The sequence below is a fragment of the Panicum virgatum genome, chromosome 3K (genome assembly GCF_016808335.1).
Source record: "Panicum virgatum strain AP13 chromosome 3K, P.virgatum_v5, whole genome shotgun sequence".
Classification (NCBI taxonomy): domain Eukaryota; kingdom Viridiplantae; phylum Streptophyta; class Magnoliopsida; order Poales; family Poaceae; genus Panicum; species Panicum virgatum.
The window spans coordinates 49949347-49963751 of NC_053138.1; the positions used below are offsets into that span (position 1 = coordinate 49949347).

Genomic DNA, 14405 nt, shown 5'->3' on the forward strand with positions numbered 1-14405 from the left:
GAAGAAGCCATGAAAAGCGCCAATTCATCCAAATGGTTTGCAGCCATGGAAGATGAAATGAGATCCATGAATACCAATAAAGTTTGGGACTTAGAAGAAATTCCCAAAGGAGCCAAAACAGTAGGCTGCAAGTGGGTCTACAAAACGAAATGTGACTCCAAAGGGAATATAGAAAGATATAAAGCGCGGCTCGTGGCAAAAGGCTTCACGCAAAGAGAAGGAATAGATTACAATGAGACATTCTCTCCGGTCTCATGTAAAGACTCTTTCAGAATAATAATGGCCTTAGTGGCACATTATGATTTAGAATTGCATCAGATGGATGTAAAAACGGCATTTCTAAATGGGGATTTGTATGAAGATGTCTACATGGCACAGCCCAAAGGTTTTGTCATGGAAGGCAAAGAAAATTTAGGATGCCGCTTGAGAAAATCGATTTATGGCTTGAAGCAAGCCTCGAGGCAGTGGTACTTGAAATTTGATGAAACAATTAGAAAGTTTGGATTTAAAGAAAATGAAGAGGACAATTGTATTTATGCGAAGTTCAAGAACAGAAAATTTATTTTCCTCATCTTGTATGTGGATGACATTCTGCTAGCTAGCAGTGATGTTAATCTACTACTGGAGACAAAGAAATTCTTGTCCTCGAAATTTGATATGAAAGATCTTGGTGAAGCTTCGTTCGTCTTAAGAATTGAGATTCACCGAGATAGAAGAAGAGGGGTTTTAGGATTATCACAGAAAGCATACTTAGAAAAGATATTAAAGAAATATGGTATGCATGCGAGCAAGCCCACACCTGCTCCAATAGTCAAGGGCGACAGTTTCGGGAAACATCAGTGTCCCAAGAACCAGTATGAGCTCGAGCAAATGAAGGCAGTGCCTTATGCTTCAGCTGTCGGAAGCTTACAGTATGCACAAGTGTGCACACGCCCTGACTTAAGTTTCGTTACCGGGGTACTTGGCAGATACCAGAGTAATCCAGGCATAGAGCACTGGAAAATGGTAAAGAAAGCTTTGCGCTATGTGAGGGGCACAACTGGCCTCATGCTAACATATAGAAAATCAGAAACTTTAGAAATAGAAGGGTATTCAGATTCAGATTTTGCAGGAGATGCAGATGATAGAAAGTCCACATCTGGATACATCTTCACTCTTGCGAAAGGAGCAATATCGTGGAAAAGCTCCAAACAGACAGTTACAGCATCCTCCACGATGTATGCTGAATTTGTGGCATGTTATGAGGCCTCGGGGCAGGTCACATGGCTAAAGAAATTCGTACCCGGATTGAAAGTGGTCGACAGCATAGAAAAACCACTGAAATTATACTGCGACAACGAGCCAGCAGTATTCTATGCTCATAACAACAAGTCGAGTGGTGCTGCCAAACACATCGACATCAAGTTTTATGTTGTTAAGGAGCAAGTCCAGGATCAAACTATTTGTCTAGAACATATCAGAACGAACAAGATGTTAGCGGATCCGCTTACAAAAGGCCTACCACCCAATGTGTTTAGAGAACACTTAGCCGGCATGGGTTTAAGGGAAAGTCTATGATTCCTGGACAAAGAGGGCCCTAGAATAAGAATCTGTTTCAGACCGGAAAGGTGATTGTGGCTGTTAATCTGACAGTAATAATTGTCATGACGAGGCACGCCCTATACACTGATCTGCGATGGGATGGATAAACTCAGATACAGAACAAGAATAAGAACATTGAGAGATCAAGGGGGAGAATGTTGGAATTGATCTCCAACGGCCAGATCCAAAGATCTGGCCAATCCCTTGATTTGCGCCCTGATCGGGGGCGTTCAGCCAAACATGGCTGGTGGGCCCCCGTCGCCCGCGCTATAAAGAATAGAGAGAGGGCCCGGGGCACGCGATCCTAAGTTCACCGCTGCCACAACCCTCTCCCACAGTCCCTACCGATCTAGGGTTAGCGCGAGGCCGACGGGAAGCTCCGCCACCGCGACCACGACGTCCTCATCCGCCAACCCCGTCATCGGCCAGTGCCGGTGGAGGCCTGAAGGACGCCGGGACTTGCGCCGTCCACTGCCGCCACCGGATCAGCGCCTCGAAGAGCCGGACTTCCTCGCCTCCATTCTCGGCTCCATCGACGCAATGGCGCCCACTGGCAACGGCTCCTCTGCATCCACTCCCGCGGATGGTCTGTGTCTCTCATCCACCTATCTCTCTCTCTGTCTCTCTCTTGTACTAGGTCTAGAATGAATCACTTGATATTACACCTAGAACTTGTACCACAGTACTCGATTCGTACACTAGATGTGATCCTAGTCTAGAAACAGAGAAGAATACAATCTTTCAGGAACTAGTACTGTAAAGTGTAAACCTTGGTCTCATTCAGCCTGTGTGAGTCATTGTATCATTCTCAAGTTAATACTAATATGTATAACTGCAATTTTAAAAGATACATTTCAAAACAATCTAAGTCAGGTATGTACATGTACATCATGTCAACTTCTCTAGCTAAATGGTATTACTTGGACTCGGTGGTGGTAATAGATTCCTTTAGATTGCGCGCATCGCTAGGGTTTGGGAACGGAAGGCTCTTGTGATCTTCTTGTACGTGAGGATCGTATATGTATATTTTTAGATGCAATGCGTGAGTTCTAAGGAGCTCAGAGTTCTTTTATGGCGGATGTAGTAACTTATACGATGATTATGAGGGTACTTTATGTTATCTTTATAGTAGCAAAGATGGGTAATTTAAATATAGATTTACTTTAGGCTATTTTTATAATAGCAGAGGTGTGGGTATTTTTTGAGAAAATAAAATAGATCCAATGACTATTATTATTATTATTTATAATAATGAAAACCTCCCAAATATAATGGTCGGATGTTTCTAATTTTTTTAAAACTTTTACAATTTATCATTTTTTTTCATAGCGCGTCTTGTAAGCAGGGGCGGAGGACCTGTTATGGCCCAGTATGGCGCGCGCCATACCTAAGCCCAAGCCCAACATTTTTTTTCTCAACCCCACGCTGCATTCCGCCCGCCGCCCGCCCCGCAGCAGCCTCCGCGCCGCAGCCGCCGCCTGCCTCCGCGCCCCGCCTCCGCGCCGCTGCCGCTGCCTGCCTCCGCCGCCGCAGCCACCGCCTGCCTCCGCGCCGCGCCTCCGCCTTCCCCAACCCGTCTCCCCCGAGCTCCGATCCGGCGTCGCGCGTAGGGGAGGAGGACCGGTCGGCTCGCCGCCATGCTGAGCTCCCCAAGGTCTTCTTCGCCTCCTCGACCCCCTCCTCGCGCCGCGCGGGGGCACTGCGCCGGCTGCTCTCCTCGCCGGCCTTCTCCGCGGCCTGCCCCCTCTTCGGCCTCGCCGGCTTCCTCGCCGCCGACCTCACCCCCTCCACCTCCCTGTCCGCCGCGCGTAGCTGCTGCCCGGACTCCTCCCGCCTGCTCTCTGTCTCCGTCGCATGGGACCGCCGCCCCGGGGATGTCTCCGGCACGGGCTCCGCGGAGATCCCGGTCCACCTCGCCACCTGAATCACGCGGCCGGCACAAGGTCATGGCCTTCGTTGGGATCTTGACCGGGTTCAGCAGTCCTCAAACTTCATGGCCGCCTTGTTCACTAGTTGAGGGGTCGCTTGAAATAACTGTCCGCTTGCTCCTGCAGCGGAGTACATGAGCTTGCCGGCGAGCCAGTACTCGGTGCTAGACGCGGAGCGCATCGAGCACGCCGACGACTCCACCTTCCGATGCTACGTATACCGCTTCCGCTTCTTCGCGCTCGAGGTCTGCCCCGTCCTCCTTGTCCGCGTCGACGAGGAACCCAACGGGCAACGGCTGCTGCATTCGCCTCCTCTCCTGTAAGGTACCATTCAGCAAATACAGGTTATGCTTCTTATAGTGTTTTTTCATAGTCTAAAATAAACTATTTAATCCTTGTTCCAGGATACAATTGACATGATTTGCTGTGGGATGCAGCTTCCATGGTGAATAGGGTTTTCTGCAGCAGCACTAAACAAGATTCAGCTATTCAACAGCTTACATCAGATACTACAATAGAGGTATTGCACTCTCAAGGTCCCACCTTACATGGTTGAATCATCATTGAATTGAACACAATCAGCTTATATTTCATTGGCTGACTTCTACTAACCCTTTACTCATCAGTGTCGCTGCAGGTTTGCATCATTATGAACTATTGAAAATTGGCAAACTTTATGCTGGCAAGGAAACCACCATCCATTTTTCTCCTTTCTATCCCATGCAGTGAAACAGGTACAAGTTTCCTCTTATCTTCTTATCTTACATTACCTAGCAAGCAGTTCCAGATTATTTTATTTTATGTGCTAGCTTCTCGACGCATAACAGCATCAATATAGAACTTAACTTTTAGTTCTGCCCCTATCAGTTTTGTTAATCGAAGTAATGTTGTATAGCTAACCATGGCTAGCTTTTTCAATAAATTGTAAATGAATTTGATGGTGGACGATGTAAAATTCCTGATGGACAAAAGCAAAACTCTATAAATACACCGCCATACCTAAATTTTTGGTCGTCCTCCGCCACTGCTTGTAAGGATTAACATGAAAGCTCCAAATGAAACCTCCAATTACCAATAGTAAAATAAGACTACAACAAGGGACGAGAGCGGCGTGGTAAAGTTCGCATGATGTGGCGGCCATGGCCCATGTCCACAATGTGGTACTGGCAGATGTCAAGGAAACAGAGCAGGGTGCTGGCGGTCCAAGGAAGCGGAGCATTTTACCACATACTCAATATTCTATTTTCTTTTTCTTGTGAATTCAGACATCCAAAGAAAATAAATAGGACAATTGATTAGCATTAGCCATTTTCCTTTTTAAAAGTGAAAACATAACACCTTTGCTGGAAGAAAAAGTAGCTTGTAGGTTGTAGATTGTTGAAAATTTGATTGTAGAGGCAGATTAGGACTTCAATTTAGATGATGATGATGTGAATTAGCAATGATCAGTAATTTCCAGTAACCTATAACAGATAGTAGGTTGGTCTTTTCTTCTGAATGCGCCATCAAGGCATGAACTGCACCGTCGTCGGACACCAGTGAGCGTCGTACGAAATTCGTTTCGGACAGGATGCAAGAACATTAGCGGCGGGGTTGGAGTCTGACTCCAAGAAGCTAAGGTTCCGATACGGAGATCCATGGCGCCGGCGCCGGCGAGTCGGACACCAAGCGCTCGCCCACGAGCTATAAGAAAAGCCCACCACGGCCAAGCGCACGCACCTGCACGTCTTCTGCGATCGAGCTCCACCATCGCGGAGCATCGTCGAGGCACGGCCATGGCCTCCCGCACGCTCCTCGCCACGGCTTGCTGCCTTGTCGTCCTGTTGCTCCTGACGCTCGGCGGCGCTCTCGTCGAGGCGCATTCAGCGCCATGGGTGCCGCACCGCAAGGCTGCTCCTAGACGTAGCCTCTCGACGACGGCGAACGCGCCGGAGAGTGGTACTGCCGATGGCAACGCTACGGAGAACAACGCGACGACGACGTTTGACGTCGGCAGCTTCGGAGCCGCCGGCGACGGGAAGACGGACGACACGGCCGCGTTCCAGAACGCTTGGGCGCAGGCTTGCTCCTCGGCGCAGCCCGCCGCCGTGCTCGTCCCCGCCGGGAAGCGCTACCTCCTCAAGGAAACCAAGCTGTCCGGGCCGTGCAAGTCCCCCAGGGTCACGTTCCGGCTCGAGGGAACCCTGGTGGCTCCGGCGGACAAGTCGGGGTGGCCCAACCCGGGCCACCCCCGCTGGGTCAGCTTCACCGGCGTCGACGGCCTCACCGTCACCGGCGAGGGCGCCATGGACGGGCGGGGCGAGTCGTCGTGGAGGACCTCCTGCCGGACGAACCACTCGCTGCCATGCACCTTCGCGCCGGCGGCGCTCACCCTCGCGTCGTGCAGCGACGTCGAGGTGGAGGGCATCACGCTGCGGAACGCGCCGCAGATCCACGTGCTGGTGGAGCGCTGCCGCGGCGTGACGCTGTCCGGGCTCACCATCGCGTCGCCCGGCGACAGCCCCGAGAACGACGGCATCCACGTCGGGCGCAGCGACGGCGTGCGCATCCTCGGGGCAAGGATCAAGACCGGCGACGACTGCCTGTCGGTGGCGACGGGCACGGCGAACCTGTACGCCGCCGGGATCGAGTGCGGGCCCGGGCACGGGATCAGCATCGGGAGCCTGGGCAGGGGGGGCAGCAGGGCCGAGGTGTCCAACGTCACGGTGGACGGGGCGCGCGTGTCGGGCACGCTGTTCGGGGCGCGGATCAAGACGTGGCGCGGGGGCAGCGGGTACGCCAGGGGGATCCGGTTCCTGAACATGGACATGGACAGGGTGAGGAACCCCATCGTCATCGACCAGAGCTACTGCACCACGACGGACCCGTCCAGGCCGTCGGCGTGCGACCACCAGCTGAGTGAGAGCTCCGCCGTCGAGGTCAGCGACGTCGTGTTCGGCAACATCACGGGCACTACCGTCACCAGGGACGCCATCAGGCTGCACTGCAGCGAGGCCGTCCCGTGCCGCGACGTCGTGCTCAGGGACGTCCACCTCAGGACCAGGAAACGCGGCGAGAAGAACGCCGCCACGAGCTCCTGCGAGAACGTGCTGCTGGCCGAGTCGACCAACGTTTCTCCGGTTCCGTGCTCGTCTGCGGTGACCAAGGATTAGGTTACGCTAATCCGCTAGGATCAGAGGAAGATGGAAGTCGGGAGCAGAGGAAGTTTTTTTTTTTTTGAAAAGATAGCAGAGGAAGTAGCTGTGCATTGGTGACGGTTAAGTTCAAATTAGTACTAGGGCCATGAAAGTTTCATATTGTTTTTTCTTATTATTATTACTACCTTTGTCCCAAATTACAATTCGTTTTGATTTTTTTAGATATATTTTGCTATAAACCTAGATATCCACTAGATTATATCTAGATACATAACAAAAACTATGCATCTAATAAAACCAAAATGAATTGTAATTTGGGACGGGAGGAGTACATATGATTGTGTGATATCTGATATGTACACAGAAAATGTAACACCATTCTTCAACTGAAACAGAAAACTTCAAAGTACACTCTAGTCTTGATAACTCTTCAGTAAGGGAAAAACAGTGCCTAACTATGAATCTATGAGCTGGTGTGGGTACAGATACACATGTACAAGCGAACAAACTTGCAAGATGAACAGAGGCTTGCTTTATTTTATTTTTTTTAGAGGGCAACAGAGGCTTGCTTTTAGATGTGTGATGGACACATATATGGGAGGTACAATCCATCGCAACGTGGAACTTAAGAAGCAGGGCTCTGCTGGGCTCGCATCACCAGTTCTTCGGTCGTGGTGCCAATGATCTCATTCGCACGCTTCAAGGGAACACATACGATCCTTCCAATCGAGTCCTGCAATGGAAGGAAAAACCTCACCGGTGCATACAGTGAAAATATAAGCTTGAGATAGTGCAGAATCACATATTGCTCCTGCTAGTTCTAGTCATGTTTATTTATAACCAAAGAAGTAAGCAAAATTTGTTCTGCTCTCAGCCAGCTACTTCAAATACAAACAGATCAAATATGCTACATTTAAATAAAAACAGTAAAAAACATCAGATAATTGATACTCCCCTCCGACCCAAATTACAATTTGTTTTGGCTTTTTCAGATACATAGTTTTTTGTACATATCTAGATATAGTACATCTAGGCGCATAGTAAAATATATGTATCTAGAATAGCCCAAACGAATTGTAATTTGGGATGGAGGTAGTAGCTATCAACCTGCTGTAACTAACTGAAACCACATATGAACTTGAAATTTCAAACATAAGATGCAACCATGCATGTTTCATATAGCAAGATTGGCTAGATTTTACCCATTTTGCAGGGAACCAGAACAAATTAAGTGCCAACCTACAAACTGAAGGTATTGCAGTTTGCAAACTATGACCACCGGTGACTTAAGGTGTGGAATTGGTAGTAACATTTACTTCAACGTTAGAAAAAAAAATCAATTGAGATTTACCCGATGAACAATGCTAAGCTTCTCTAACTTCTTGATAGCATCATGAACATCAAAGTTGCACTCTGCACCAAACTCTTCCTTGATTAGCTCTTCGCAGCGTAAATCAAGATCCTGGTAGGAACAAAAAAAATTAAAAATGTGTAAGATCCCTATATCCACAATAATTTGTATGAAGATGAGGAAACATTTAATGGTGAAATGTTGCTGCCGTGCACTCCACTTGCATGGCATTTGCTGGAACACATCTTGTAACCACGATTACGCACACATAATGTGTTTGAGGAAATGACATCCGAGTAAAGCCAAATTTTCGAATTTTGTTGCGACAGTCAAGCCCTCCCAACAACTACAACCACACAGATTTTTTTTCTTAACCATACAGAGATTTCATCACAACCATTCTGCACAGATCAGTGTCAACTAGCCATAATTGCTTGTCTAATCTTTAAACAAGCAAACAGTGTATTCAATGCAACATTCCACAACCAAGAATAGAACAACAGAATCACACAATAAGGTTGCTACATTTCCCCACTGATAAAAATCTATGCATATTTTACCATCTGATATGTATTGCATTCTAACAAAAAGACAAAAAGAAACCTGAACAATGCTACTCAGAACAACAGTTAGTACAACTTCAAACAACCAAAGTGTAAATGTAGAGCTAAGATATGTAATTGGTGAATCTTTCAAATGCTCAATATGTACAAAGCAATACAAAGAAGGAAAAAAGAATGTCAAACTGTAACGCCAATTAGCTATGCTTACTTGTATAGTTGCTTTTCCCTGCTCCATTAAAATGTAGTAACAAATTATGACCTCTTTAACCTACATCAAGGACAATTCGATATCAGTGAAGAGGGGGTACAGGTACAAGCTTCTGGTTGAAAGTATTGTTTCCAACTGTGTCATACTTCTTGTTGTATCACGTCATCACATAAGTGGAGAAGAGTTCCCTTCCCACTATCAAGCTGTTTGTCATACATTGATTTTGTAATCAAATTCTGATAAATTGTCATATTTTGTTGAAATCTGTACATAAACAAGAAACAAATCCGTCATATACCAGCAATAAAATTGACTACATATTGTGAACAATATGTCTAGCTTACGGTTAGTCAAATATACTAGAATCATTGCACCATTATGAAAAACAGAAGAAAAATTACTCTACTAATGAGAATTTACAATTATTTAACATTGCGCTCAACCATTGTTGGAATGATTTCACTAAGAGAGAAACATTAACCTTGGCACTCAAGGTAAGGAAAAAAAGGGCTACAATTAAGCACTTACGTGAAGTAGATCTTAGCACAGTACCCAATCACACCAGACAAGATTGCTATGACAACCCATACATCAGCCTTTGGCATTTCAAGAGAACCAACTAGAGTAACCTGCAAGTAGTAAGCTATTGGTACAGTAAAAAAGCTACTGTAGCTGCACATTGGATAGCCAAAACCATTAGAAACATACCAAACCGATAACAGCAGAAATGAGAAACTTGACCCAATCCATCGGTGTTAGTGTCGGGTTTTTCTTCTCTGGCTATAAAATAAGTTCTAGTTCAGGTCACTGACAACAACCACGGATGCAAATAAAATGATGATGAAACTGCTATATATGGATATAACTTATAGTGGTCTATCTTACAAGAACAATCTCCATGTCAGCCATTGGAATATTCTTGAAGTGCTTTACAAATATTCCTCGATCAGGCTTAGTCTTCGTGCCAGCCCTCCTGTACATACACAATCAGCACAGCTAATATAGCTGCATCAACAATAAAAACACCAGAGTCCATCATGAATTTGAAAGTTGAGTGATCAGAACATTGAATTTACCTGTACACCACAATCATCCTATCGAATGTGGGTTCTTGAATTGTCATCTTACTCATCATATTTTTCAAACTGTCACCAAAAGGGTAAAGGCATGTAAGCGGATTAAGTTTGGTAGCCTACCAAATTTTACTGTGAACACAACCTTAGTTCAATTTTTTCTAATCGAATTCTCTCAACAAATAATTCTGGTTCTTCCTCATCTTCATTAATTTCATCAGTCTTCTTTGTCTCTTTCTTAGGCTTCAAATGTTGTTTCTTCGAAAACAATCTATCAATCCTGTAATAAAAATAATATCTCATCACTATAATGTTATACATTATTTTGGTATATTGCAGTACATTGGAAGAACAAAAGGTTGAAGCAACAGAATACGTACCTGGTAAACCTGAGCAATGACCTCCAAGCTCGGGATATCATTACATCTACTTTCTCCATGAAAAAGTAGTCAGTTGTTCGATCAATTCCAATGCCACGACGAAAGATGACATACTATAAGATGTACGCATTTGGGAAATGTGACTTTGTGAGTTAGGAAGCAGTGAGAAAAACAGATATAGGATAACGAAAAAAACCCAGAAGCTATTGTAAACTCCTTATCATGAGCACATATAAACGGAGAAAGGATGATAAGAAAAGCTGCAGGAATTGATAATACCTTGTCCGCAAACTCTGGTAGATTGTCATGTGGATGCTCTTTAAAATATTTTGTCAATAACTTCTTGTCTAGCTACATTTCAAGGCAAGCAAATAAGTCGAACAGAACAGACTAGTTGTCTGTGTTTACTTTAAAATGTCAAAATTTCAAACCTTAGATTCATCAACTTTTATAGGAAGATTCAACAGATATTTTCCAGACTGTGCAATATCATACTCTTCATCAGATAGCAACTTGAAGTTGCTCTTTTCCATCACCTGCTTAATACAGAGCACGAAATGTTAGTTAGGAATGATGATGCAAAACTGATTTTGTGCAAGACTAATATTAGTTGAACATCTCATGGTCACACCAACAACAGGAGTACTTATCTATATTCAAAGGATTAAAAGTAGTTTATCAATTTCATCAGCATCATCCTTTAAGGAGAACTGCAAAGCTGATTCAATCCAACTTAATTCATTGGTTCCAAACTTTGGTAATATTGAGTCATGACATCTAAACTATGTCCACGACAGAGTGTTGGGTTAAACAGGAGTCATGAAAGTTGAATGTAATTATGTGAAGTTTGTTCGGCTAACTAAGAATTACAGTTGTTATGTAAGAAGAATGCACAAAAGCCGCACGCACATACACCAGTCATACTATATTGAGTGGTTGCCATGTAGCTCATACTTCAAATTTAACTGCTTTAAAAATAATTTAGATTCTCGTTTGATGTTGCTTCCATGCTATTCCTAAACCAAAAATATGAATACCATCACCCAACCATTTACATTTATGAAGATGATTTTTATGGAAGATGACCTGCAATATCACGGGAGGTTTTCCGGCATCATAGACGGATCATGAACATGGTGTGCCAAGAAATTAATGTCCTATGACAATTTATTAGGCCTAGAAACATAAATCATGTACTCTATGCCACAAAGGAATAGTTCAATGGTGTGAAATCAGTGCATGGTACTAAATAGGGAAAAGTTGCTCCAGTTATGTAAATGTTGTCAGTCCTTGGCCTGGATTAGTTACAGTTGGGTAGTATCCATGCAGAACATCTTTCATGCATTCTCCAGTGCACGCAAATTTAATTGGGCAGCCGTTGAACTTTACTCTTTTTTCCCATACTTCTGTTGAATTTTTCTTTGTACCATGAATAGTAAATAGAGGAAGATGTACAAGTACAACCTGGAAAAGATATGTCATGAAATTGAACTCGAGGGTTTCGATTTCCTCGGGCGTCAGACTCTGCTGCTCCAGCCTCTTCCCACCAGTAACAGGGTCAAACAGGGAGTAGAGTTGCTGCAGCAACCAAAAACAGAGTAACAGACAATTAATTACACACGGGACCATACGGAGACCTCGAGCAACCAAACACAGAACTAAGCACTGTCGAAACGATGGAGACAAACTGAAGGCTTGCCATGAGATCTTCGAACTGGAGGAGGTACCAGGCCCGGATGGTGTACTCCACCTTCTTGCACAGCTTGAGGAACTCGTTGCGGTCGACCTCATGCTCTGCGCACAAATTCGGGACACGAATGATCAGTGAAATGGGAGCAATCCAGGTTACAGAAATTACTCCCACTAATCCGTTTTGCAGCATAAGGATTCCATAGGAGCATAAGGTACACTACAACTGGAACTCTGCAAGAGCTTCATATACTCCATAATCCTCCCAAATTGGGGGCTAAGCATTAGTGGCACTCGTGCCGATGGTAAGCTAGCGAAGGAAAGTCCGCTCGCGGGGCCCCAGAACCGTGAAATCGACCACTGATGCTCGGAAACCAACCCGAGTAAATAAGTAATATGAGCAACTAAGCTAAGGCTAGCGAAGTGCAGCAGAAAGTAAGGAGGGATTGGCAGGACAGCGGGCGCGCACCGATGAGGTAGGCGAGGCGCATGACGAGCTTGGGCTTGAGGATGGGGATGACGGCCTCCCGCTCCATCCGGATGACCTCCCGCGCCACCCCGTCCTTCCGCGCGTCCACCCCCGCCTCCCGCTTCTCCCCCTCCCCTCCCGGCATCCTCCCCTCCTCCTCCGCCGCCGCCGCCGCCGACATCCTCTCTGCCTCCTTCAGGTGTAAGTAACGAATCGAATCGGCTCCGCTGTGCGCGCAGCAGAGGTAACCGCTGCCGCCGCTGGTGGTGCGCGACGGGGTGGCTCCCCACTAGCGTAAATTATTATCGGGCCGGGGGGGGGGTGCCCCGGCGTCGGGGGCGGAGCACGTGGCGACGGCGACGGCTGTTGGCCGGGGGAGCGCGGCCCGGTCCCTGACAGGTGGGTGCATACCCGGTGGGACTGGACTGTCAGAGGGTGGTGGGGTGCCGCGGTGCGTCGGCTGGTGTGGGGCTACGGTTACCGGATCAGGACAGGTTGGCCGGGGGCGGGGAACGGTTCGCTGGGCTTTCCGTTTCATCGGGAGCGGCGCGTGCGTGGCCTGCCCAGGCAGCCCAGCTGCCCCTGTGTGCCCTCTCGAAGGAGGTGAGCTGCGTGACTGCGTGCTGCCCGCGACGCTCCCTTTGGTTTTCTCTACAACAAGCTGTGCGTGCACGTGGCGGCGTAAAGGAAGCGAGTAAGCGACCAAAGAAGATGCGGAACCGAAGATGATCCTCGGCTCTCTAGACCTAACAATCGGCCACGTTTCAGTGTAAACACAGTACCAGCTGACAGCTGTGCTGATCCCCTCAGGTAACCATTTAGCTGAGTAGCTGACTCCACCTGCTGGCCTCATTTGCAAATCATTTCCTGCGTGGGCTTTCAGGGCGGCTGAAACTTGGAAAGGTGGTTCGCTCAGCCGCTCTGTTTCGTCAGTCTAGCTTTGATAGTTGAGTTGTTCCGATCCTCGGAACGAAAGGGAAGAAGAAAGCCAAGCCCTCTCCGCAAGAAGCAGCAGAAAGCAGAGGCGAGCGCCTCCCGGCCCTTCGCCGCACCGACGACGGCCTTGGCTCGCTCCAAGCGGACCAGTCAAAGCCCAACCGCGACAGGGGCCCACCAGCTCGTCACCCGCTCCGCTTCAACTCGGGCCGGCGGTCCCGCGCGAGCTCGGCCGGTGGCACGCGTCCAGGATCAAATTCGCGGTTCGCGTCCGGTCCGCCCGGTCGGGTCCGTCCCGAGTGCCGAACCGGCCGCTTCGGGCCCACATCCCATTTCCCACAGGACAGGGCCCGCCGCCGCCGCATCGCGAGGCGAGGCGCTGTCGAGTGGGACAGGGGGCAGCGACCAGCGGCCGGTGGGCCACCGCTGCCCGCGGCGGGGGGAGCACCCGCGCGTCTGGACCGGGTCCTGCTCCTACCGCCTCTGGACGTGGGCCCGAGTCGCCAGGCACGGCCGGCCCAGAGTGTGCCCATCGCTCCAAATCGTAGGGACCCTTCTTCGTCCGAGGAGAAGCAGAACAGAAAATCGTGTGCATTTTTATGTGCGTCACTGGACTGGATGATTCATCTACGTGCAAATTTTTACCAAGGAACATGTAGGTAGAGCAACAACCACACGTTTTTTATTTTTTGCGAGTAAAACTGACCGGCGTGATCGTACTATGTATTTTGATTGTGCGGCTCGTGAAGCTATAGCTAGCCCAAAAGGCCCGAGCCTGCACCCTGCAGCAGAGCTGCGCAATCTGCCCGCCCGGAAAAGACGCCCGCCTTGCACTTCAAAGCCTGTCTTCGGTGTGTTCTGTCCCTCGCCAAGGAAGGCCATCCGGCCAGCCGTGTCACGGGCGCACCACCACCCCGCACAAGATGGCCATCTTTTTTTTTCACTCACTTTCCTCCCAACCTTGTCGGCAGCAGCCTAATCCGTCGTAGTACTACGTGGTTAAAGCCATGGGCACACTTGGCCGTGGCCTCGAGAGAAAGGCCCTGTTTGGTTTCAAGTAGCACAAGTATCATAAAAATTTTGACCAATA

General features: G+C 47.8%; 2 protein-coding genes and 1 long non-coding RNA gene across 3 annotated transcripts; 2 read left to right on the top strand and 1 right to left on the bottom strand.

Moving 5' to 3' along the window:
- Window positions 1-3516: 3516 nt before the first annotated feature.
- Window positions 3517-4513, top strand: LOC120699463. The gene is made up of 3 exons (XR_005685440.1): window positions 3517-3833; window positions 3914-4029; window positions 4136-4513. It is a non-coding gene; the product is annotated as an uncharacterized LOC120699463 (long non-coding RNA).
- Window positions 4514-5284: 771 nt separating this feature from the next.
- Window positions 5285-6661, top strand: LOC120701006 (polygalacturonase ADPG1-like). The gene has a single exon (XM_039985181.1). The coding sequence runs from the start codon at window positions 5285-5287 to the stop codon at window positions 6659-6661; it is 1377 nt and encodes a 458-aa protein (XP_039841115.1).
- A 277-nt stretch (window positions 6662-6938) lies between these two features.
- On the bottom strand, window positions 6939-12642 carry LOC120699465. Its single transcript, XM_039983468.1, has 15 exons — window positions 12380-12642; window positions 11921-12015; window positions 11686-11799; window positions 10653-10757; window positions 10501-10572; window positions 10222-10334; window positions 9987-10121; window positions 9845-9913; window positions 9654-9741; window positions 9477-9548; window positions 9297-9397; window positions 8915-9032; window positions 8769-8828; window positions 7998-8108; window positions 6939-7379 (listed from the first exon to the last, which is right to left on the bottom strand). The coding sequence occupies exons 1-15, from the start codon at window positions 12558-12560 to the stop codon at window positions 7272-7274; spliced, it is 1542 nt and encodes a 513-aa protein (XP_039839402.1). The 5' UTR covers window positions 12561-12642; the 3' UTR covers window positions 6939-7271.
- Window positions 12643-14405: the final 1763 nt, after the last annotated feature.

What these genes read in the sequence shown, in the direction of transcription:
- LOC120701006 (XM_039985181.1), top strand. Translation starts at nt 5,285, where the DNA reads ATGGCCTCCCGCACGCTCCTCGCCACGGCTTGCTGCCTTGTCGTCCTG.
- LOC120699465 (XM_039983468.1), bottom strand. Translation starts at nt 12,560, where the DNA reads ATGTCGGCGGCGGCGGCGGCGGAGGAGGAGGGGAGGATGCCGGGAGGG. An exon ending in TCCAGTTCGAAGATCTCATG is followed by an intron (nt 11,800 to 11,920) that starts GCAAGCCTTCAG and finishes TGGTTGCTGCAG; the next exon opens with CAACTCTACTCCCTGTTTGA. An exon ending in TACCAGAGTTTGCGGACAAG is followed by an intron (nt 10,335 to 10,500) that starts GTATTATCAATT and finishes TACATCTTATAG; the next exon opens with TATGTCATCTTTCGTCGTGG.